At 41.7% G+C, this 25,280-nt stretch overlaps 1 protein-coding gene across 1 annotated transcript; it reads right to left on the reverse strand.

The window, feature by feature from the left end:
• Window positions 1–2,826: 2,826 nt before the first annotated feature.
• On the reverse strand, window positions 2,827–25,124 carry DTL (denticleless E3 ubiquitin protein ligase homolog). The gene is made up of 15 exons (XM_065747778.1): window positions 25,032–25,124; window positions 24,781–24,906; window positions 23,985–24,083; window positions 23,600–23,661; window positions 23,388–23,508; window positions 22,889–22,954; window positions 22,030–22,145; window positions 21,210–21,283; window positions 19,854–19,957; window positions 19,069–19,173; window positions 16,441–16,553; window positions 12,400–12,489; window positions 10,532–10,667; window positions 5,741–6,582; window positions 2,827–4,267 (listed from the first exon to the last, which is right to left on the reverse strand). Exons 1-15 carry the CDS (start codon window positions 25,069–25,071, stop codon window positions 4,199–4,201), a joined length of 2,163 nt encoding a protein of 720 aa, XP_065603850.1. The 5' UTR covers window positions 25,072–25,124; the 3' UTR covers window positions 2,827–4,198.
• Between the last annotated feature and the right edge of the window lie 156 nt (window positions 25,125–25,280).

Below are 25,280 nucleotides of genomic sequence, written 5' to 3' on the forward strand. Positions count from 1 at the left end.
AAATCAAGGCTCATTTCATTTATTTCAGACACAAGTTTTTAAGAATCCAATAGATTCATCAATTTCACCATATACACACTGTCACCTCCTCCATCAGTAAATCTATGAAAATTAGCAGAATAAAAATAATAGTGGCACTGAATAATTCAGTAATACACTTTGATGCTATTTTATAAGCTCTTGTCAGCACAGCCTACTCTGCTCATGCTTCAGTATATGGTACAGGTGACCTTAAAGTTGTACAAGCTATTATGAGTGTTTTTTTGTTTTTTTGTTTGTTTCTTTGTTTTTTGTTTTTAATGCTTAATTGAAAGAACAGAAATAGAATACAAGCAGAGGTTTTATTCTAATGGTGTCAGGGATAGAAGGATGAAACCTGAAACAGACAAGAGGGTACTGGTATTTCATTACAGTTATGGGTAAATTGATGTGAAAATGACCAGCTTTACCCAGTGAGCTTTCTCTTCACTCCATGGATTTGTGAGTTCACCTCCTCTGCTGTTTCCAACAGCATGTGAAAACACACTCACAGGGCAGGCAGGGAGTTATGAAATTTATGGTCCAAATAAAAAATTCAGGCATGATTACAGGAGTGGATGTTTAAGAGTACTTTACCAAACAATTCAGCTTAACAGTGGAGAAGTACATCATAAAGCTGAGTCCTCAAGGTGAATGAAAGACACAGAGTGGCTTTGTGTTAATACTGGTAGAACAACTACAGAGGTACATACATTGGTATGAAGGAATGGAGCTCTCCACTCTTTTACTTAGGCTTTGGGAATATTTTGGTCTTTTGTATGCGGAATCTATTTAGCTCATGAAAGAAACTGATGATTCAGTGTCAATATCTGGATTTCTTACATATGGGATGAAAGGTCTATAGCAGTAGAAATATCTTTAACCCAAATGAAAAAAAGAAAAAGAATAATCTGAGCTAATAACTGACAGTTCAAGATGCAAATCAGAATCTTTTCGCAGTGAGTATTTCATCTCTACAATCATTTATGTATGAGTGTAATGGACCTGTGATCACATGTTGTCTTTAACTCAAGAATGAACTACTTCAAAAAATAAGAACTGTAGCAGGAGCTTTGTTGAAAGTAAGATGGACAGTTCAAAAGATTTCAATCACGGTCAGTGGCTGCAGAAACAACGGTGCCAAAAGACTTCAGCACTCCCTGGCTGACAGAAAGTTACCAATTCTGTATTTCAAGAAACAGTTTAATTGCACCATCCCCTTCAGTGGGTAATGGTGTCCCCAGACTCCCACTTCTGTCCTCTCAGCAGTTTTGGTATAACTGGCTGATTTAGGGAGCAGCAACAATTTCATATTTTTCCTTTGTAGATAGCCTCCCCATGGGATTCTTCTGGTAACAAAAGAAATCTGTTCCGGTAACAGAAGAAATGCTTGCCAAAGCTAGCTGACCATGCACATCTACAGAACCTGGGAGTAACCCTTCAGCTTTGACAAGCCAGGCTAACTCAAGCCACTGTCAAACTACAAAACTGCTTGATAAACTAAAATGACTGACTGTTCAGTTTAGTTGGAAATAGTACTAACAAAAGCTGTCATGGTCATTCCCAAATCACACTTGGCAATTAGAAGGTAAACCCTGCAGAGAGAGACATCAGTAAGCAGTATGATCTGCATGGAAAAACCTGCAAGATGCAGAAGATGAGACCTACATATATATAAGGTCTGGGAGATCCCTCTCATCTGTGAAGTTTTTATCAAACTTGCTGAAAGAGTTTAGAGATACAGCCTGCCAGCTCAAAACAAGAGCGCAGTTCCTTGAAAACATAGCCCTCAGTGCTTAGTTTGACAAGTTCTCAAGGAAACAGAGCACTGCTTACCTTAAATTATTTGAAATGTGATTAATACTAGCGATCCTTCCTCTGTGCTCCTGCAGTCATGACTTTATCACATTCAGATCAAGTCACTTTGACACAGAAGAATGAAAACTTGAGTTACTTTACTTCTTTTGGCTCTGAACCAGGCTAGTATCAACTTAAGGTGAAAGAAATTACAGCTGATGGTCCACAAAACATGTGGTTCCACTAAACAGGAACTATTTAAAAGGAGAAAATCTCACATCCCCGGTTCAGATTATTCATTTAAGAGGAACACCATTAGTACAAACCATCAATAGTTAGCCACTGAGAATATACAGGAGGTAACCCCTTGGGTGTAGAACATTCCTGCCAAAGGAAAATACTGTCAAAGGTTTGGTGGGACATGAAACCCCATCGCTGTTGAAATGGCTGACAAAACACTCAAGTACTTTGTGAGGGTCCACTTCTCCTTATTCTGCAACCTGTTATTTACATGCTGAATAGAAAAATCCTGCATGGACAACTAGCTATAGGCAAGCTACACAGTTTCTCTGATTAATTGCAATTAAGAGAGAATTAAACCCCAAATTTCCTAGGTTGCTTTTGTTATATTTCTTTGCTACTTCCATCTATACAAAGTATGTTAATATTAAACTAATGGAACTTTTTATTCTTGCTTTACTCGGGTTATTACTTATTCAGATAATCAACTTAAAAACCAATTTTTAAAAATTAAGAACTATAAAAAATATCCGAAGAACTACACTTCCTTTTCTGTTTTCTTCTAACTTACTAACATCTCCTCAAAGCTCATATGATGATGGCTTGTAATTAGTGAACAAGAAGTTCTTCTGGCCTTTGCACATAGGGAGAGTTCCTACTAAAAGCTGCAGCTTGATGATGAATAGTGTTTGTTTTTTTTTGAAATTACACTACCCATTTACTTTTGCTTTGTAGCTGAGAGAACTTTTACAAAAGCCAGTTTCTTTCATGTCATTTATTTTCTTGCAAAATTAAATCCATAGCAAATAAAAAAAACCCTAGCATCTAATCCCTTTCAGTTGCTGCACTTTTCAAGGCTGTAAAGTAGGTGGGAAAACTTCAGTCAAAAAACACAGGTTAGTTGGAACACACTCCTTTTAAATACCTCCGCACTTTTGCAGTATAAAGACTTAATTGGGATTCAGAGGTAGCTTTTATTTATTTTTTAAGATCATAGAAACCATCATGCCAGAAGACAGAGTAAATGCTCAAATCTAAGATACAGGTCTTCTACTAGCTACCTCTGTGGAGACAATGACCTCAGAGTCAGCATCATTAGCCAGCAGGCCAGTGATCTTATTTCAGGCAGTGTTCTTGTTCTACCAGTACCAGTGATGACTTACAGGTGGCAAAGCATGTAAAATATTAATATGTATACTTTGCGAAGTGCTTTCTAAAATGTGAAATGGACCCCATTTACAAGCTATTATTTAATAAATACCATATTATAAAAGTGTCAGAAAGGTATTTTATAAGCAGTTATTAATGCCTTTGCTGCAGGCTGAAACTGTAAGAAGTCACTGAGCAACCAGTTGTTATGCAACGCTGTTTGGGAAGAACATTTATTAACACACCTTGCCAGTATTTTATTTCAGAGAAGTGACAAGCTGTTGGCCTCAACAGCTCTAGTGCTGATGGTCCAAAAGCCAATTATGTTGGTAAATAGTGAAGTTTTCAGACTTGGAGAAAGAAACGAGTGGCAAGAAGAGTAAAGGCATTAAGTACTTGATTATACCCTCTCTTCTTTTAGTCTATAACTGCCATTTGTGCCACTGGATGGAGATGGATACAGGGGCATTTAGAATTCTTTTGTATTTAAACATTCAGAACTTCCTTGCACGAATTGAGTAATTGGTGCTATAGGACAATAACTGGAAACACCATTCAGCACAAAGCGGTTCAGTTCGTCCTCCAGTATGGGTTTCTGGACACACATTTGCTTTTCTGGAGGGTGCAATGCTTCCCACAGTATTCTTAAATAAAGCAAGTTTCAATGGCTGATTAGTAACACTGAAGGATGAGCTTCATGTGCCTGTCAGCAATGTGCATCACAGCTATTGCTCTCTTTGTAATATAGCAGTTTTCTCTTTAAAAATGATCCATTACTAGAAGTGAATAAAAGAGTATGATATGTAGAGACTCATGCTAATTTTCCAGGTTCTGATGATTTCAAGTGTTAACAGGTTTTAAAACAGAGGAGTTTACTGACATCCGACAACAAACTGTGTAACTCTGGCATACTGCTGCCAGCTCTGCTAAATCTGGTCTTGATACCACAGTGTCAACATCCAACATTCATCAGGTGCCACAGCCACACAATGCTTCAGTCATTCTGTGGCTTTCTGTGGAAGTATGTGCAGATCTTCCTCATGGAAACTGGAGTGGTTACAGCCTAAAAAAACCAAAACCAACAAGAAATGTTTCTGAGTTAACAGTTTGTACGCTGGAGAATTCTTAAAGTTCCCCCCTCCAACACAGCTCCAGTTTGTTTAGCTTCCCAAATAAGATAGTAAATGATAGGTTCTTTACTGTAATCTGTTTGTCTCACAGATAAGAAGCTTACTACCTACAGGAAACACTGCCTAAAATTGGGTTTGTCTGACTGCAGCTTCACTTTCCCTACCACAGATATCAGGGCTGTGGATCTCTGAGATGCAACAGACCAAGGAGTGATGCTAGCCACTTTGACAAGCTTTGGGCACAATAGAGGCCATTGGCATCCCAAAATTTGGGCTAGAATATAATAGACATGAGAGAGAATTGTTGCATGGTAATTGCTCTCCAGGGCAAATCTTTGTCTTATGTTTGAACAGGAACACTGTAAAACACAAGTACTTGTACATTTTATTGGTACAACTTCAAGATGAAGAGTTCAACTGCTATAACCCAATGTCTGGTGGTTTGCACATTTCACACCTTGTAGAAGTGCTGAAAGAGATGAACTTGCATAAGAAGTGAGCTATTTCAGCAAAATAAGCCTTAAACATGGCAACAACTTCCAGCATCAAATATTCACTTGAAAGTACAACCAAAATTTGACAATTAGAAATTTACTTAGAAAGTACTGAAATAATATTCAGCCAAAGATACTTTAGGATCTAGAGTCCAGTTTCAGAGAAAATGCAAGTTTGGATTGTTTTTTAAATATGTAATTATCATTTCTCAGTATGAGTGTATCCTCAAGCCTTACTTCCAACTTTTGTAGCTGCTTTATAAGCTTATCTTTCAGATCCTAGGATGAGCTCAGTGACAGGTTTCTTGTATATCGAAAGTAGGATTATGTAGGTCAAATCCCACTCTCTGACTCTTCTGCTGACTCTTCCTTTGTTTTCTGTTAGTTTTCAGTAGAAAGAGGAATTATTCAGCTCATGGTTTTAACATGGGTAACAAATTGTTTTGCTACTTGGGCTAGATTAAATTTTAGCTCTTTCTTCCAATGTTAAAATGTCTTTTCAGTAATATAAACATGCAGATGAAATGCTGAACACAAAACCTGTAGATCTGCCAGGAAAGGTGCTGTCATATTGTGCTTCTCAGAGAAGAGCTGTATTTCAGAAGACAGCTACATCCTTCAAACATCCAGCTGGGAACTATGAGGATTTCTTAGCTTCTGTGAGCTCTAAGTCCTTTTCAAAGGAGGGACAAGACTGTCTTAAGAATTCTCCTGCATGGAGGGGATTAGTATATAACAGCATTAATGTACCTAGATTATTAGGTCAGAAATCATCTCTCTTGTCCATAGTCAAAGAGAACAGACAATTCTCCAAATGCTCGAGTAAGAGAGAGCTGACCATGTGTAGAAAGGAGAGAGTAGTAGCTAGGGAGAATTTCTCTCATTACCACTGCCCCCAATCATCTTACTTACAGTTTTTGGTGAGGTGGTCACTACTGCAGCCTCTTGACGTTTTGCACTGGAGTTGTAGGATGATGGGGGGCTGCCAGCTTTGCCAGTCCTTAGCTTCTCTCCCAGAACAGCCAGCCAGTTTTTTCTTTCTGGTGAACTATTCTCTTTATCTACTACATCTGTGCCTCTCTCGCAGGGAGACTGTAAAACAAGAGGGGGAGTTTGAGTGCCGGCTGGATTAACAAGGCTTCCAGGAAAAGTAAGCTCTTTTGGGCTGTGGCTCAAGTCTTCATGCTCATTATCCAAGTCAGCCAGACTTAGAGAGCCTTCATCACAAGCTCTTTGGCCTGCAGCCAACTGACATAAATTTAGCTTGGACTTCTTAGCCACACGGTCCAACTCAATCACACAGCTACAGTTCTGTAGACACTTCTGTCCCACTTCATCTTCCTTGCTGCAGTCCAGCCTTCTCTTGGCACGCTTTTCAGCCTGTGAGTGTGATGCTTTAGGAGTGCTAGATGTTTCCAAGAGACTTTGTGTGACTTCTGCCAGCGCTTTTCTAGGAGAAGATGTCTTTATCCCCACTTCTGGAGAAGAGCATGGAGTCCTGGCAATCCAGTGTTTAATGGACATTTTGGAAGGAGGAATCAGTTTGGAAGAAGCACGTGGGCTGGCTCCACTCAGCTTTCCTGGTGTGCAGACTGTGGCCATTTGAGTTTTGAGAGAGACTGTTGGAGTGTTAGTAGAAAGAGGAAGGTCTCCAGAATTACTGGGAGCACAGGCAGCTGGACGTGGTGAGGAAGCACACAGGTTGCCCACTGAGAAGGCCTTGGCAGGAGTATTCTGTGGGCTGGCTGATTGTCCTGATGGGAGGAAAAATATGCAGTCTAATGAGAAACACAGAGCAGCAGATTAAAGACAGCCCTTTCATAAATACCCATCGCAGCTAGGAGATTAATTTATTGGTGGCCCTGATTCTCAGATATACCTTGCTGAATTAGACTGCATATAGTTCTTATTTCAGTTCAATTGATACAAGTCCTTCTTAGAATCCTATATCATTTGGCTAAGTATGATACAGTACATTGGTTTAATGTCTGACTTCTATTCCTTCTATGACTAGAATGGATAGACAAAACAGATCTTGAATCTTCTAAGTTTATCTAGCCTTGCTGGCAGCTTTGCAATAGCTCAGTTCAGATAGCTCTGTTTTGGGAAGTTGCCTGAAAACAAGGCTGGCACCCTATCTGCCCAATCTTCAACAGTTCCATGATTGAATTAAGGGACGAAGGTACCATAAGCAAGACCCACAGCTAATTGTACCAGGAAAGCTTTATTCTGCAATGCCATACCATATGAACAATGCTTCCCTAGTCAGGCATTAATAACTGTAATTTTTTAAAGATTAAAAAAAATAAAAGTGAGAATGGGAAAGTACATACTTTCACCTTGTCTTTTTGATGGAGAATTTTCTGCATTACCATATTAGGATGAAGATGGTAGTTATTTACGACTCCCAGTGACATGTGAGAAATTATTCACCTCCCCAGCAAGGATTTAAATTCCCAAGAAAATAAAAATGTCACTGTACTTAAATTCTTTAAAACAAATGATCCTCAGAAAAATATGTCATGATGGCATTTGAGCTCACTAGTCAAGATGTTAAAATCCCCTGCTTTTAAAGCAGAAGCTTCTGAAAACCCAGCTTATTAAAAACAGTAGTTAGCTTTTCACCTGAGACGTCCTGAGGACCTTAACAGTAACAGTGGGAATCATACATAGCAAAGACCTCAGTCTGCAGCGGTATTAGAGAGTGATTTCTTTTTATGGCACCTTCCAACAGAGAACACATTAACAGGTCTCTCAGATGCCTGCTTTCTCATTCATCTAACTTGAGGTGATGCAATTAAATAGGATAGCACATTAATTACTCCAAGCATTTCCACTCCTGAGCACAAGAGCTCTGACTGTTTTCTGTTTTCCAAACGTTTAATCTGATCTCCTAATTTTCAACGTTAGTTGCTGCTAAGTACTTCATTAGGACAATGAGAAATCTAGTGTGAATAACCTGCCATTTTCTTTAGGATGTTGGGCTGTCTCACAAATAACATGTCAAGTAAACACCTACATGACTCTTTGACACCATAATAAGCTTCTTTTGATCCTTCCTTTTATTACATTATCTAGCCCTTTAAAATAAAAGATTGGTGCATCAGAGCAAAAGGAATGTGACACCGTATTAATGGATCCCACTACAAATAACCTTAAAGCACAAGGAGAATTAAGGGCTCTTTTCCAGATAAAATGTGCTACTTCATAATGACTTACTTCAACTCGGACTAAGAGAAAATCACTGCCAAGATTGGCTCTCTTAATCTTCACTTTAATGAGCACTTACAGAACAATAATATCTCAGTTGGGGAACCCAATGCATTTTAAAAATTAAGCTACTAGAGGTAGAGAAAAAGAAGCAAGCTCAGCAGTTCTCATTCTCTAATGACCATCTACAAATCCATACAGCAGAAATGTGGCATGACTAGCTGGGTTTGAGCACTCTCAATCCCAAACCAGTGTGAAAGCTACACTGTGGAGACCCTGGACAACAGAAAAAAGCTGTTAGGAGAGCTGGAGGGGTGTCATGGCAAAAAGCAAACTAGTTACATCCTCAAACTTAAGTCAAGGAAGATGAACACAAAGCTTTCTTATAAGACTGCATACATTATTCAGGCTTCTTCTGAGCCAGACTCAAGCTGTTTCCCTTCATGCTGCCATTTCACTTAGTATTGCATGTTTCTGCGTACTCTAAATATCTGCAGTCAACCTGCACAACACCAATGCAGATATTTGAGCAGTTGCCTGCTACAAATTTTCTAGAATGATATTATGAACCTCCAGATATAAGAGTCATGAATTTTCCATGTGCAGGCCTGCTCCAGAAATTTGGTTACACAAAAGCATAGAGAAAGTACTGCAAATTAGGAAAACCACAGAAACAGCTTCCAAAGAAAAGGAAACTCTGCTTCCTAAACTTCATAATATAGGTCAACAGTTAATGCACAGCTTCAGCCTTGCAATTCGTTCCACACAAATGGGTGGAGAACTATCTAGATCTCATCCCAGCGGGTTTGAATTACTACTTAGTTGCCAGCTCTGAATCAGTCTCTGCAGATAACTCCTATATTCTATTCTAACAGCACGTGCTTTGTGTTCAAGAGCCAAGGTCAGCAGGAAGCCTACTTTTGTGTTTGCAGTGTCTGTGTACTTCCCTTTTCCTCCTGCGTTGCTTTAATGCAGTGAGAACCAGGAGAAGTAAACTATTGTTCTAGTATAATTCCAAAGCTGACTTATAAAGTTTCAGCATACGAATCACTTTAATTACAAACTTCTACACTAGACTCACACTTACTTCTCTTTTGCTGAAATTAATACACAAAGTGTACTTCTCAGCCCCCTCTGAAGCAGTGTGAATGGACACACAAACCATATACCACCTGCACAGCAGAGCTGGCACTCTCCCTGCTATTGTCTTGCAAACTTCCTGCAAGACTGTTACTCATTGGCAAAATGTTAGATGTAATATTATCCCATTAGTGGGATTTGGAGACCTTCAGCCTTGATTTGTGTTAGCCAAGGTGAAATTCAGTCAGAGGGTGACTAGAAAACATAGGTAGAACACAGGAACTTGCACCAACAGCTGCTGGAAAGCTATTGTATTATCAGTTTCAAAGCCACACCACAGAGATGCTCATCTTATTTTACTTTGTCGGAGTTATTTGCCTCTCTCCCACTCTGTTGTAACAGAATGCAAGTTTCAGGCAAGTTAAAGCAGCAATATCATGCAGGATTCCTTTCTTTTCTGAGGGGAACTGCCTAGTGGGCTGCTTCTCTTTCAGAGAGCAGCAGCAATTCACAACCAAGGCTACACTATAGACATCTAACTGAGTTTTCCTGCCAGCAGTTCTTCATGTGTATTATAATGATACTGACCAAACTTAGACATCTTTCAGTGTGGCAAAGATCTGCCTGCCTGATGTGAGAGCATGCTGGATGATTTGTCTCATCACCTAGGCTTTGTACAAAAGTGTTGCATCTGAATTGATGAACAAGACCGATCAGTTTTGGAACATTAAGATCCCATTGTGACTGTCTACATGCATTTTTGAAGTACTTTCACTAACTGCCATTTGTCTGCATGGATAATCAGTTACAATGAGACTTAAAATTAATAGCAGCAGCAAAGAATGCTGTCCACGGTTTAACCACTAGGCAGGAGGAAACAATTCAGAATTCCCATGCTGTGCCATCAGTCCTTTATAGGGTAAAATACGAAACTGGAAAAAGAACATGATCTTACTGTTCTGAGTTATCATTTGATATGAAAAACTATGACCTGCTGCTACAGTTGACGATCAAATCCTCTTTAGCTGCAGCTGTAAGAATGCAGCTGTGAAGCAGGTGATTCTGGCTTCCAGCTCCACCATCTGAAGAAGTCCATGCACACATAACATCTCCTTTGGCTGTTCAATTATCAAACATTGCTGATGCACACTGAAGAGCTGGCTGCCTGACAAGTTGTATTAATAAATATTTACTTTGCAGGCTGGTCAGGCAGACTTCAGCATACTGTAAGCTATTTCAGCCAGCTCATCTTGGTGGTAGTAGAAGTATTTACAAGTAGAAGTGTTTGGCTGGCTTTATGAACTATTGCCTAATATGAAAAAATAGAAGACTAGAACAAGCCAAAGGATTTCATTGGTGAGCAGCCAAATTTCAGAAGCTGTGCTGCAGAGCAAGATATCACAGAGGCCTTACCTGCTCCATGCTGTTCTGATTTCTTCTGTGTGACCCAGCCCACCAACCTGGCTTTGTTGGATACTGATTTTTCCTCCTCAGGACAACAATGTAGGCGCCAGATCCTTACGGTGTTGTCATCAGAGCATGTGGCAATCTACAATGTAAGTGTACTTGGGGAGTGACCAAGGCACATGCTGTGGGTCACAGGCCCAATGAGCTAGGTTATACACCCAACACAACATGGTCAAGGAGGATTCAAGATTTGCCCATTAAACAAACAGAACCTGACTCTATCCCATTGCTGTACTACAGACAAGTGTTTGCTTTGCAGGGGAAATCAAATCTTTCTTCTAGGGAAATCCCAGTCACCAGTAACCATCTGCCTTGTACAGCTCTGTAACAGAGGACAGCGTGCTCAGGAAGGGCTAGTGCATATTTTGCTATTTCCATTGCTCAGCAGCTAAAAGTAGCCATGCTGCTTCTTGCACCTGCATCTCAAGTCTGTCTGTTATTCAGGACCTTTTCTGCCTGGGGACAGACTTTCGCAACACACAGAGAAGGTGACATTGGAAGGCTGTTGCGTTAGCCTTAGGCACTATCTCTACAGACTCAGATGTCAGCAGTATCTGGCAGAGAAACCAACTCTGCTGGAAACATTCGCTTAGATTCCTGCTGTGGCTTCACGTGTTCCAAAATGATTTGTGCAATCTATTTCAAACAAGCAGTAGCATTTAATCTACTCTTGTACTGCTCTCTTTGGACAGGTTATCTGGTGACTCAGGGAATCAGCAGCAAGAAGGAAATGCTGTGGCTGAAGATCACAGTAATCTTGGATAGGAAAGTGCCTCTACTGTGACCTCTGTGACACCAATATTACACTCACAGAAAGCAGCTTGGCCTCTCAAATCACTTGAAGCAGCTCCGTGACCTTTCTTAGCACCATGTCTTCACTTTCTTCATGTCTCACAATCTGCTGTGTGGCTAACTATTTTTTGTCTGTGTCGGTATAGATTTTAAAGGCTGTATTAGTCCGCATTTCCAAACCATGACCAGGACAATGGGTCACACACACACACCAGATTTAATCTAAATTGCCAATTCATGTATTATTGTGCATCACACATAACCAGAACAACTATCCCTCTTCCCCTGCAAGATTCTTACTCTCCTACATTGTGTAAAGCTTTTCTGAAGACCTGGTGCTACAGTGAAAGCTGGGCAAAGTGTCTGATTTGCTTAGTAAATCTGGGGTGCAAGAAACTATTATTAAGGCACTGTCCAGCATTTATTAGGATTACTTCTCATTTTGAGCAAGGCCAGTCATTTAATCCAACATCCTCCTGCAATTCCCTTCCTTCTAAAGATACTTGAGGTATTATTACTGACAATTTCACTGTGAATTTTTGGGTGTATTATGCGAATAGTTGTTAAGAAAACAGCTCTGATTAAAAGAACAGTCATGAGGGAAGAGTCCACGTGATTTTTAAAGGGCATTCAAAACTTCTTACCATTCTGTACAAGACTGGCAGATATACCACTGGTCAGGCAGCTATGTATGGAACCACAAAACAAGCTTTTGGCTTTTGAAAGACCTTTTGAAATGGTTTCACAACTTTGCCTCTCACAGGTAGCATAACAAGTTCTCAGCAGAAGTCTTCATTCATTTTCAGTTTGCTAGGTCTTATCAAATAGCCCAAATTATTAAAGAATAATGAAGAAGTTCTGATACATTCATACAACAAGCTTGGTTCACTGCCATTATTTTTTGAAATAATTAACTAAGAACTTCCTCCCGAATAAACAAATATTGCTGCAATTTTGAAAAGCTAACATTGTCATGGCACATCTGTTGTTTCACAGGGAAGACAATTTTCCAGAAAACAAACCTTAGTGAAGTCTGAAGGACACCAAGCAATGGAGGTAACCTCTTGAGAGTGGCCAACAAGGATCCGCGGAGGCAGGCTGGGTTCAGAAACCTTTGAAATTCCAAAGGAAAATAAGTACAAAATGAGAAGACACATACACCACAAAGTAAGACCTCCACAATCCACCTGTGAAGCATGCAATACAGATTACAGAACCATAGAATCATTCAGGTTAGAAAAGACCACTAAGATCATCTAGTCTAACCATAAACCCATCACCACCATGCCCTCTAAACCACGTCCCTCAGGGCCACAAATGATTAATCCAATTGCCTTCTGCCTACAATCATGGTCCATCACAGCTGAGAGCCAAACCCAGACCTCTATCCCTGTTCTTAATTTTGAAGACTGCTTTCTGGCACTGGCTGCCTTGGGAGGTGTCATAGCTTCCTGGGAGACACCACAGCTCTGCAGCTGTGTGAAGGCAATGCTTTCTGTGGGAATGAATGCCTCAAAGCAAGGGAACACTTTCAAAGGAATGGTATTAGTAAGGACAGCTACTCCATGATAGCTGTTCAGCAGCCCACGTAAAACAAGTCCACAGCTTCACTTCAGCACTTCATGGACTGCCAGAGACATCCTAACATCCCTCCTTCCTCAAAAATAAAAATCCCACATTGCATACTGTTGGCAGTTTCTTCTGAGGGACAAGGACTTACAGGGCTCTGTTCACATTTCACTGCTAGAGGTGAAGCAGCTGTTCAGCAATGAGACGCACTGACTTGCGTGGAAACACTTAATTCCAAAACACTGTACACAGGATTTCTGCCACAGCTGTCAGCACAGAACACTACACACGTGTTTTCCTACATGTAGAAACTCTTTTCTAGGTAAGATGCTTAAAAGTTTGGGAAGATAACACTCTGAATGAGAATAGGTAAACATATTCAGCTGCTATTTTACAAGCAACGTTAAAACAAATGTTTTATAAAGAAAAAAAAAAAAGAAAAATAGCAACCAAGTCCAGTATATTAATATTTACTGACTTCAGAACAGGTGGCTGCCAATCAAATGAGCCAGAGAGCCTCTAAGAGTTGATAAAAACGTTCCCTAAAGCACACGTGCTCATTAAACTCAGGCACTTTTTTATCCTTCATATAAACATTTCTCATTTTCATTGTTAATCTTTACTCTTATTAATACTCTTCAATTACAGTTTGTGTAAGTGACAGATATGACTGAAGCTCAAGCATTAGGTAGCACAAGGAAGGAAATACACATACATACACACATGCATACAGATTATATCCAAGTTTTGCATGCTTTCAGCAGAGAATCCATTCCAGATCTATGAGTCACCATTTTGGACGTGACATTATATGGGGGATTTATAAGGGGGATTTGCATACATGACTAAGTGAATGAACAGATCCTTTACTGTGTGGGAAAAGGAGTAGACGTTACATACAGATTTCAAAGAGAGATGCAAAACATCAGGGAAGGCTTCTGATTTACACACGAGTTTTTTTCTCATGGATCTCCTCCTACAACAACCTGCACAGCTGTAATTGAATACCCAGCTTCTGCATCTTGAATTTGTTCTGATATAAACAAGCTCTTCATAACAGGCCACGTTTTATTTCCTGGCATAGCAGAGGCAATCACTGATTAAGTATCCACTAACTGCCTTGTTCAGTGCATTCCCCTCTCTACCAAAACATGTAATGCCATAGAAATGAAATCCCTATTTAGGGAATAAGTGACAGAGGTGTGAAAAACATCTTTGTTTATATTTAATAGAAATCTCGCACTGCACGCCTAACAATTTAGTAGTCACTGACTGCTGAAAAGAAAGCAGAGGAAGAGAATTACTCTTGCTGGGCCAAGTTGATGTTACACTGCATTAGTATAAATTAAACCAGTTACACCCAACTTACAATTTTGTGAACCAAAGGATGGTGTGTTCATTAGAATAAGAGGGAGGAAGAGGCTAGATGACACCGCCCATCTTTGGATGAGAGAAAAAAAAATGCATTAGGAAGAGCTTTGTATTTCTTTATCTCCTTGGGATGTCAAAGTATTTAGAGTCCAGAAACGTCCATTTTTAGCTTTGCTTTCTAAGGAATGGAGACTTCTGCAGCAAGAGATGCTATGATTCTAAGAGGACCATCAGAGGATTCAGAGGAGAATGGAACTACAGAAGTGCAAGTCTATAAAGCTTATTTTTAATTACCAGGGAGGTAGCTCATTTAGGTACCATTTTACAGAGAGCAACTTCTCTGCTCCCAGGCTTTCTTAGAGTCGTCTGAGAGCCAGTTCATTAATCAACAGACTAGTAATTAAAACAACCAACGTAATAAAGTGAGCTTTTATTGTCTGAAAGTGATGTTATATGTCAAAGCAGACAGAAACAGTACCCTTGTCAGCAATTCATTCTAGCCACAGTATTTGTTGGGAATTGCTGACCCAAGTGCAAATTGGCACTGCTTACAAAGTTTCTCAAAGAAATAATCTGGGTAGACAATGTCTCATTCTGTTTTCCTTTCCTCAACAAGAAATTGGCCTGCCTTTCATGCCTCTCTGAATATGGAAAGCTAGTACTCTTCTTTAAGTTCTTTCCAGCATCACCTGCTAATTGCTTGCAACTTTCTAAGCATGTGTTTTCATGGCATAGTAAATCCTCATCCCAGAAAATATACTTAGGTTTCAGTGTCACTAAAATCTGCCAACACTTAAAACAAATTAAGAAGGCTCTGAATATGGCAGATTAGAAAGGAAGGATCAAGTTTTGCTGAAACTCCCACTTCTTAACATGACTATGGAATTAAAAGTGATTATCTGATGATTTACTTAATAAATATTCAAAATGATCTGTCACCCACACAAGATAGAAATAGATGCCTCCTATACACAAATGCATTTAAATATATTTGCTTAAACTTTGAGATGCTATGATGTCCTTGAATGCTCTTGACCCAGTTCCAGACAGCTTTCCACAAAAGTGTCAAAACACATGAATGCAGGATGCACAGCCCAAGTTTGCACAGGTATTTTTGCTGAACTCGCACTGAAGTGTGAAAGACTAAAATTATACTGCCTGACATGAGACTGGCCATGTTGCTGCTCTCTACTTGTCCTGGGTAAGCAACCTAGCTGCTTACAAGTGTTCTCAGAAACAAAGGGACTACATGCTCAAACCACAGTCAGAGTAGGAGACTCTCTGCCCTCAGAGCTTTATATTGTACTTTCAAACTCATCGTGAAAGGAATAAACAAGTCAGCATTTCCCAGAATTACCCCAAACCTGAAATGTGCAGTCACCCATGACTGCTGTTTATTCTACTTGAGATAAGAAGTCCACTTTATTCCTGAATGGCTGTAAACTATGGAGAACAGAACTTGAAGCACACCTTATTCTGAAGGCCCTGCTATTAGCTTTGTGACATTTGCATTTCCTACACGTCAGCGCAAGATGCCAAGTGACTAAGCCTCTCAGCTGTCAGACAGTGCTTTGGAATTTTACTGAAGGCTCTGGCTGAGCTCTTGCAGTAATACAAAGGCTTTAACTACTGTAAATTTAATATGAGAAAAAGTCTGAAGCAAGAATTAGAAAAAGGGAGGAGGAAAAGAGAGCTCTTTAAAACACTTAAAATTTAAGGTTTTTTCTAACATACTCTACTAACATTGATATTGCTAAATATGAACCAAGAACTGTCTTGCCATAGCCACCTAAATGAACAGGACTGAAAGAAGTTTATACTGCACATTAAAACCAGAATAAGATCAGTAACTTGCAATAAGCAGCAGTGATGAGAGACATATTGATGGCAGGAGGTTAGCTGTTTTACATTAAATAGTTCTATAGTTTTATATTAAATAGATCTAGCCTTGACAACACACTCTGGGCACAACATGCCAGGATCTAACCCCGCACTGCATTAAGCAGGAGTGGAAGGCAGGGAGTGTCCTACGTGAACATGAAAAGCAAATGATACCAAAGAGCTGAGCAGTTCTGGGCAGGCAGCCTGAGGCTGCACACTTGGGTTTCTCCCAAACGTCTCACCTTCCAGATGTACGCGTTGCAGTCACTTGAGCCACTAACCAGGAACTGGTCATCTGGGCTGATGCTGGATTTGATGTAAAAGGTAGAATTCTGGTGTCCGCTGAAAACTGCCACTGTGAGAAAAACAGTGAAAATAAATACAGCACTCAACACACAGGTGTGGGAGTTGGTTGCATAAGCAGGGCTGATCTGACAGGCTTTTCCTGCCTAGCCATGTATATTCTAGAGAAAGCGGTTGTGCTGCTTCCTTGCTATAGGGCTGGGAGCTCTAGCCAGCAGGCAGCAGGAGCCATCACTCGAGCCCTTGTATCTCTGTGCACGAAGCAGGTTTGCCCAAAAGGCTCTCTTCACAGCATTAGAAAGATGTGTCAGGTTTATTAAAGCTTTTCCTCTGCTCGTGTCACAAGCAGGCCAAGACATTACCTGCGCTACTCTTTGCCGCTTCTTCCCACTGCCACCAGCACTGCTGTGTTAACAAGGACAGTTGCACAGAAAGCTTCCACTGAAGCAACCAAGGCTACTCCTTTCCCCTGCTCCCAGCCTCTTTGTCAGCCAAACATATGCCATGTCAGCTACACTCGTCAATCATCTATATTTAACGTCCCAGTAACACTTCACCTCGAGCCTCCAAATAGCTGCTGCTCTCCCTATTGCAAGCACCGGAAGAGTCGATGGCCAACACAGGAGCTGAACGTGCATCTGGAGCACTTGGCCATGCTACACCCAGCCTTCTTATCAGGGTGGAAAGGGCAAGTTTCCTGATTTAGCACCACGTGGGGCTGGCACACCCTTGGCTGGCCCTGGCACAAGGCACTCAGAAGCAGGGACACCATGAATACCATAGGCTCCATGAGCAGTTAGCAGTTGGTTAGAGGACTGTTAGTCTCTTTTCCATCACGTTTTTGACAAAGGTGACCCACAGACTGGAGGACACCTGGTTGCCTTTGGCTTTCTTCAGAACCTTGTGAGATCCCACAACGTGCTTTGATTTTAACCTGCAGCTCTTTCCGCGCAGCGGTTACAGGCAAATCCTATTACTGAAGGATTTCCTCCACGGCCCTCTTCCAGCTAACACTGCTGTCCCGACTTTAGATGGGAGCAGCTGCCACCTGGATTCAGCCCAGCAAGGCAGAAGGCCCAGCGTCCTCCCAGCAGCTCGTGCCAGCCACAGGCCCGTGCTGCCCTCTGCGGGAGGGCCGGCTCACAGATCCCCTGACAATTCCAAAAATCTGAGCTTTGTCTCCGGGTTTTATTTGCTAACTTGCTGACACAAGTCAACAGAAGATGACAGCTGAACATAAAATTAGGTAGCCTGGATCTCAGAGAACCTGTTCTTAGAAATCACAGAATATCCCAATTTGGAAGGGATCCATAACAATTATCAAGTGCAACTCTCAGCTCCACACAAGAACACCCAGAAATCAGATCTTATGTCTGAGAGCATTGTCCCAACGTTCCTTGAACTCCAGCAGCTCGGAGCCATGCCCATTACCCTGAGCAGCCTGTGCCATGCCCATTGCCCCCTGGTGCAAACCCTTTCCCTAACCCCAACTGCCCCTCCACTGACACAGCTCCTTGGGCCCTGTCGCTGTCACAGAAAGCAGAGCTCAGCACTGCCCCTCTGCTCCCCATGAGGAGCTGTACCCGCCATGAAGCCTCCCCTCTGCTCTGGGCTGAACTAACACGGAGACCTAAGCCTCTCCTCACACACCTTGCCCTCCAGACCTTTCCCCATCTTCATAGTCCTTCTTTGGAAGAGGGACAGACAGGGAGTATTTCCATAGCTCAGCAGTAGCACACAGGGTTAAAACCAACAACTGACCTATTAACATTTAATACTTGCACTACTTCTCCAGTTTGGCAGCATCCCTACCCAACAGAGCGCTTTCCTGAAGAGCATACAGAGGAACACATTGTTCATTTAATTTCAATTAACTGAAAGACTGAGGAAAGGCAACGGAAACTAAATCATGTCTGTCTGGAACACATCTAATAAGATCGGCTGCTTTCTGAGAAGCAGCCATTGGCCTATGACAAAGAAGTTTTAGTGCACCAAAATCTGCGAACCATCTTTCTGATGTAAAGGTCACAGACAGCTGAAGGAATCTAAAAAGCTGGAAAAAAACAAAGCATCTCCACAACCTGCTGGAGATGCTTTCTCCCACAAACTGCTGTAAAAATTAAATTTAACAGACACCTTAAAATGAGCACAATACAAGAGGTGGTCCCTTTACATGGATTTGGAGCTAAAAACTTGAGAGATCAGAGTAGAAGATTTCAAAATTGCTTCAAGCAGGCAGTGAAACTTGTCTTTCTATGCTCTGAAATATCTCATTAGTAATGCCAGGCATCAGTCCATAACACGGTCCTTATCTCTTTATTGTCTGGCAAAACTGCTCCACCAGGGCTCCATCAAGTGCTGTGAGCACCCAGGGCTGGGACTGAGCTCTTTGCATCTGTGCCATCAAATGCCTGCAGCTCTTACAGTGCTCTTTTCCCTGCTGATCAAGACCAAATTTGAAGAAGTGAAACAAGCCAGCTGCTTCATTTTAATAGATGCCTGATCTCAGAAACCTTATTATATGCAATATTATTTTTACAGGTTATTTCCTCAGATATCACTCGTACCTGGAAAGGTCTTCAAACTTGTCATATTGAACATGTAGATACTGTCGTCAGTGCAGTTAGCAAACAGATTAGCACCAGTGGAATCCAACACCAGACTGGAATATCCTACCAACAAAGAGAGAAGTTATCCCCAAGGATTAACTCCAAAATATTTTGGAAAACAGACATTGTTAAATAAATATAAAGAAAGGGAAATTTGGGAAGGCTCTCTGTCACATAGGGGATTGTATTTGGAAAGATTACTTGTTTGCCAGAGCACTTGCTGGAGAACAAAAATTTTTAGCACATCAACATTTTCTCAGGAGGATTCAGAATGCTGTTTAGAGAGAATTTTCAGCTTTGGACCAGGCAAGCGACTTATTTATTTCAAATGGATAGTAGAACATCCAATTGTAGAAGAAGAGGTTAAAAATAAACATAAATCCTCATGCTTTGTGGCATCGATGGCCTACACCACCCACTGATTTGCTGATGATTTAGGGTTCTTCCCTGTTGGCAAGTTATTTCATAGTCAGCTCCTTGAAGATTTCCCTCATGTTCTTGGGACTAATACTGATGATTACTACATCAAGACAGTTATTAGACAAGTCATGAGCAATTACTGTGTCATACTGTAAGGTGCCAGGTCCAAAGTAAGAGCAATACAAACAGTAACACTATTGTTTTTATACCAAATGGTTTCAAGTATTGCTCTGCTCTCAAAGGTTGTGATGTAAAAACCCATCCTTTCTGTTGTCTTTTGCAAGATACAGTGCAAATAAGAGTTGAACCACCCAATAACTTACCCAGTTTGCGAGTACTGGTACCAGGATAGCAAAAAGACTTGAGAGGCACTGGATCCTGACGGTAAGCAGCATAGTTCTTGCGCAAGTCCCACACTTTGATCACACTGAAATATATGAGTATAGGTGTCTACAACTTGCCAAAAGTCAAACCTTCTTTTGCAACTCAGCAGAGCCCTCTAAAAGCACGGGAAGACAGGTTGCTCAGTAATAAGGAATGCACAACGGGGCAAGAGTAGAGCAGGGATGTGCTGAAAGCACAATTGTTCTGCTGGGCATGGATGAGGAAGCAGCGTTGTTTTGTGTAACTAACACAAAACACAAGCCCACAAGGCAACTTTCCTCAACTAGTAAAAGGAAATAACAAGGATGCTTTTATATTTCATTTTTTAAAATTAAGTCCTTTGATGTTTTTCTTGCTCTCTAGGAGCAAGGCTCTATCATGAACCATAGGATGAAGAGTCAATATTATGCGTCTCAGAAAGGCTCTGACCACAATGAAGCCTGCTATATAATCAAGACCTGAAAGGGTAATCTCCATGCTAAACACCAAGACATTTTCCTGAGCTACAAGATGCTGTAACAGATCTGGCTTCTACAAGAACGCATCCTTTGTAACTTGACACAGCATTTTCTCAAGCACACCCACACAAATTTAAGGCCCCAATCTCCCTCTCGCATCCCAAAACAGCTCCCTGTCTAACAATGCTTACTTGCCATCCAACAGGTCCATGAAAATAAAAAGAGATAGGAAATGTCGTCTTACTGCCCCATAGCTGCAACACTAAAACGGATATTAACTATTTAGGCACAATTTGTTCCAGCACTGCAATCTTAAGTAAGGAAGGAAATCACTATTGAGCTTTGGCAATGCAAACTGGAAGCAAGTTCAGCTGACTAACACTAGGGCTGCCCCAAAAGTAATGCATTCTATTTTGTTATGTTGACCCATGATGTCAGAGGAGGACACTGCACCAAATGGTGGATGCAAGCACAGTGAGGCAATAAGAGCTATGTTTCAGCTGTGGCAACAGCAACAGTGTGTCACCCCTACTGGTGCAGAATTTTGTGAGCACAGTATGTAGGGTCTTGTTCATCACTGGGAAAAATAATGGTGGTGACTATGTTGGAAATTAGTGTTTTGTAGCTGAGAATTTGCTCTATCAAATAGTGTTAACTGTGCTCTTTACACCTGTTGCAGTTTTCATGAAAATTAATAGGAGGCACTACTTTTGGATCAAGCTATGTAGTAATTGTACTTTTGTGAGCCACTGCGATCTTAGAAAAAGATCTCCTAATCCTTTTGTGTCACTAAGACAGACAGAACAGCACAGAAAAACAGGCATCTTCATTCCTTACCCATCAACAGCTCCTGCAGAAATAAGAGTATGCTCATCTTGAAGCAGCACCACAGTTACACTTTGCTGGAAATCCTTGAGGAAAGAAAAAAGAACTTTGTTTTCTTTCAAGGTCAGCAGAATCTTGCTGCTAAGTTGAAGGCCAAGTGAATACTGGGGTTACCATCTCTCAGCAAATCTACACTTCTCTTGGTCATAGGCCAGGCTGAAGAATTAGCCTGAGCTTCCAGGGCTCTCTCCTGCCAGAATCTGCTTTGTGTTCTCCAGCAAGCTGCTCATTACAGGTAGGAGAATGTGGAATACCAGATTTCATTTAGCACGCCCAGCAGCAGCATTACCAGGGACCAGTCAGTATTTGTGCAGCAGCATAAGATTACACCTCACAGGTCAGAGATAACAATTAAATAAGAGTAGATCTTATTCTGGAGAGGCTGTTGTTATGAGGTCACATTTGGGAGGTGTAGTGTAGAAGAAGTAATAAGGAAAGGATAGAAAGAAAAAAAATCAGAGGCCTTTCTTTCTCACCCTTCAAAAATAGAAATTGTATACACTCCTTTTCTCTTTGGGAAAAAAAACAATGTATTTTCACATGGCATTTGCACAAAGATGGCTCTAGTGGCATGTAAATTATTAGACAACAATGTCTGAAATTTGCCAGAGCAATTGACCATGACAGAAAAACCTAACTCTGCAAAGATAAACTACAGTGTTTACAGAATTCAAGCCAAATATTTCTAACTGCAATTACTTAGGAAGGTCACTATGCATAACGCTGTCCTCACATCAGAGGCCTCCATTCTGCCTGTCCTCCTGGCACCTACCACCACGGGAGCAATTCCTCTCAGGTTCTGCCTCTTCTTCTTCAGCTTGGAAGGAGTCTGCTTGTCAACCACGTTGTGTGCCCTGCTGATTTGATTCACCTGCCTGTAAAATCCGTCTGAAAGACAAAGACATGTAAACTGTCAGTTTCTATGCCTATATAGCTTTGCCACTGTATTCATGAAACAGGCAGCAGCTTGGAATAAATCCCAAAAAGCAGCTGAGACATGCTTTTAAAATCAGTAATGTAGTCTGAAAACATAATCTGCAAGTTATGTACAAAAACGATGAGAAAACATTCCAAAAAACTGCTAGTGACAGGGAACTCAGAAGAAGTACAAGTGCATGAGCTGACTGATGAGGGAGAAGCTCCAGGAAGCAGGAGAAGAGTAGAACAATCACCCTGCACTTAGGTGTTCCCACGACACATTCAGTTGCTTCCAGGTCTCACAAGCTCCTTTGCTTCTTCCTACACTGGTTGGAAATTTTCCAGATTTGATTACCCCTTCCCCCCCAAATGGCTCTGAGTGAGTTGCTCTCACCCTGCCCATCTGAGTGCTGTCCTACACAGCAATGTGTTTTGTACTGCCTTCTCTCTTTAACAATACACAGGGTATTATCAAGGCAACACAGACATCAAGCTGCCAATCAGAGACAACTGCAAAGTGAAAAAACATTAGACATAGTCTAACCTATTCTACCTATTCCATCCTGTTACCATACTAAAGCATGTACCTGATAATTTTCTTTCTGAAGTATCATCTGTATTATAATCAAAAGCATTACTTCAATAAATACATTGGAGCACTATTTCTACACAAGCTATGGAGCTTTATTAATGCATATCTGAAGCTGAGTTACCTTTCTTGTTGCATCTGGTGTCCCAAACCATGATGTTTCCATCTCTGCCTCCAGTACAGAAAACAGCTGAGAAAGAGAGAGCTATTAGTTACCAGAAGTTAAGAAACTGGATCTAGCACAATGCCATCTATGTGCCCCTAGAACTACAACAGTCAGCCCTTCAGTGCTTTCTGACTAGTTTCCTTATTCTTCCTCTTCCTGGTCTTTCCTTAGTGCTATCACAGGGCAAAAAAAAATCTTACAAAGAGTATTCCCATACTTATGTTTCTAATAAGGACTGAGTGACTTCAGTGCCATTTCTTAAGGGTGCTTGAGATCAGAAACATGCAGACAGCATCAGACCACCACAAGGTTCCAACTCTGGTTAGGCTGCTGCTGAGCCCATCCATGCTACATGCAAACAACTGATTCCAAAGCCCTTTTTTAGCCCCATAAGGATAGAAGTTATAGCAGAAAAGAGGAAGGAAAAAAAAATGACAGAGGGAATGCCAACATTTACCTTTCTCAAACCTAGAAAAAGCAACTGACTTGAGGCTACACTGGTGACCTTTGCATATGCCAAGCAGCTCCCCAGCTCTCACATCCCACACTTTGGCTGTCTGATCTCCTGAAGCAGTGACCTTCAGAGGAAAGAATAAAAAGCTTTCATCATTTTCTGCATGCCATTGCCAAAGCATTAAGAATAAACTTAGTTTGGAAAAGGCTTCTTACTATCCTGTGCTCTCCTGGTACCCAGGCAAGGTCAAAAACAGCATTTGAGTGAGCCTGCCATTCTGACAAGAGAACAAAACCCAAAATTAGTTCAGTGCACGTGTCAGGTCAGCATGATAGAGTTTTGCAGGATAACAATCATCAGACATTAGAGTCAGGAAACAGGTTACTTGTTAGCAGCTTCCCTAAGGCATGGCAAACACAACCATTCATCGCTCATTGCTTTTATAAGAGCACACACATGGGTGCTTTGTGAACAGGACTCTGAAGTATATGAAAAGATATGAGTACTTCCAGATTAAGTTTAAACAGCCTGCACAAAGCTTTCCTTGGTTCCACTACATCCCAAACTCGTCACTTCAAATGAAGACCATATAATACTTACCCTTAGAGATCAGTTTGCTGGTATTTTGAGCTTCAGTGTCATAAAGTCTGACAAATCCTTCTTCATTTGCAACTGCCAATATGTGCTCAAAATGTGGGGCTGAAAAGAAATTTGAAACGTAATCACCTATTACAAGGCCGATCCATAATCATGCCTTTGCACTATGTGAGGGGAGTACAGGCACTTTAAATGGGCTGAACTCCAAATGGATAAAATATAAATAATGTAAAAAGCAATATAGCATTTACACAGTGATTTCCATTCTCAAAATGCAGAAATATTGCCAAGCATTTCTTTCTAGGTGTTCCACTCTGAAACAGTTGTACGTGGGAAATGCAGTGAGTCAAGGAGCAACTTCTAAGACAATGTCCTCTTTCACCAGCATTAGTTACAGCTTCTTTCCTCCATCTTTATGACCTAATCCCTTGGATGTTTTCCAAGCGCTTTCCTTAGACAAGAGATGGAGGAGCAGAAAGCTGCCCTGGAAAAAGGCATTTACAATCTGATTGTTGGGTGGTCCTTCGTGGAACTAGGACTTGTACTCCACAATTTCTACGGGTCACTTGCGACTCAGGACAGCCTGTGATTGCCATAACCTCATGGCACGACCAGAGCACTGCACTCCAGAGTTCTGCCCTAAACGTCTTCAGGACACAACATATACGACGTGGAGGTGTGCGTTCCCTGTTACCAGCTCATACTAACCCTGAACCCCGTCAATAAACCTTTAAGCACTCAACAGAAACGAGCTTACGGCGGGACCCACACTCCAAGTCATTCCAGAAGGCGGCCGTACCTGCAGAAAAGCAGCAGCCGAAGGGAGGGACAGGCATTCCGATTTCTCCGTAGGAGAGGTGATCATCTTCCCGGCTGCACCTGTAGCCATCCAGGAGATACTGCAGGGGAAGCGGCGAGGACTGACCTGAAACGAGACAAGCGGACCGTGACTGCGCCGGGCACCGCGACCCGATAGGCGCAGGGCCCGGGGGCCGCACACCCCGCTCCCAACTGCGGTACGTTCTCCGCTCGGGGCCGCACGGTACTCACGGTGCCCCGCGGCGCGGCGGAGCAGTGCGCGGCACAGCATGGCCAAGAGCGCGCGGACCGGCACAGCGCTACCGAACTCCCGCCACCGACCGACCCGCCAAACGCATCTCGCCCGCTCATTGGGCAACGGGTGCGCGCGGACCGCCCTCTCTTCACCTTGATTCGTCCTGCGGCGGGGAGGCGGGGCCGGCGCGGCTGTTGGCGCGCGTGGGAGAACACGCAGGCGTCGCAGGGCCGGTGCGGCGGGAG

This window comes from Cyrtonyx montezumae, unplaced genomic scaffold (genome assembly GCF_038088225.1).
Source record: "Cyrtonyx montezumae isolate F1298 unplaced genomic scaffold, pur_monq_1.0 scaffold_0, whole genome shotgun sequence".
In the NCBI taxonomy this organism is placed as follows: domain Eukaryota; kingdom Metazoa; phylum Chordata; class Aves; order Galliformes; family Odontophoridae; genus Cyrtonyx; species Cyrtonyx montezumae.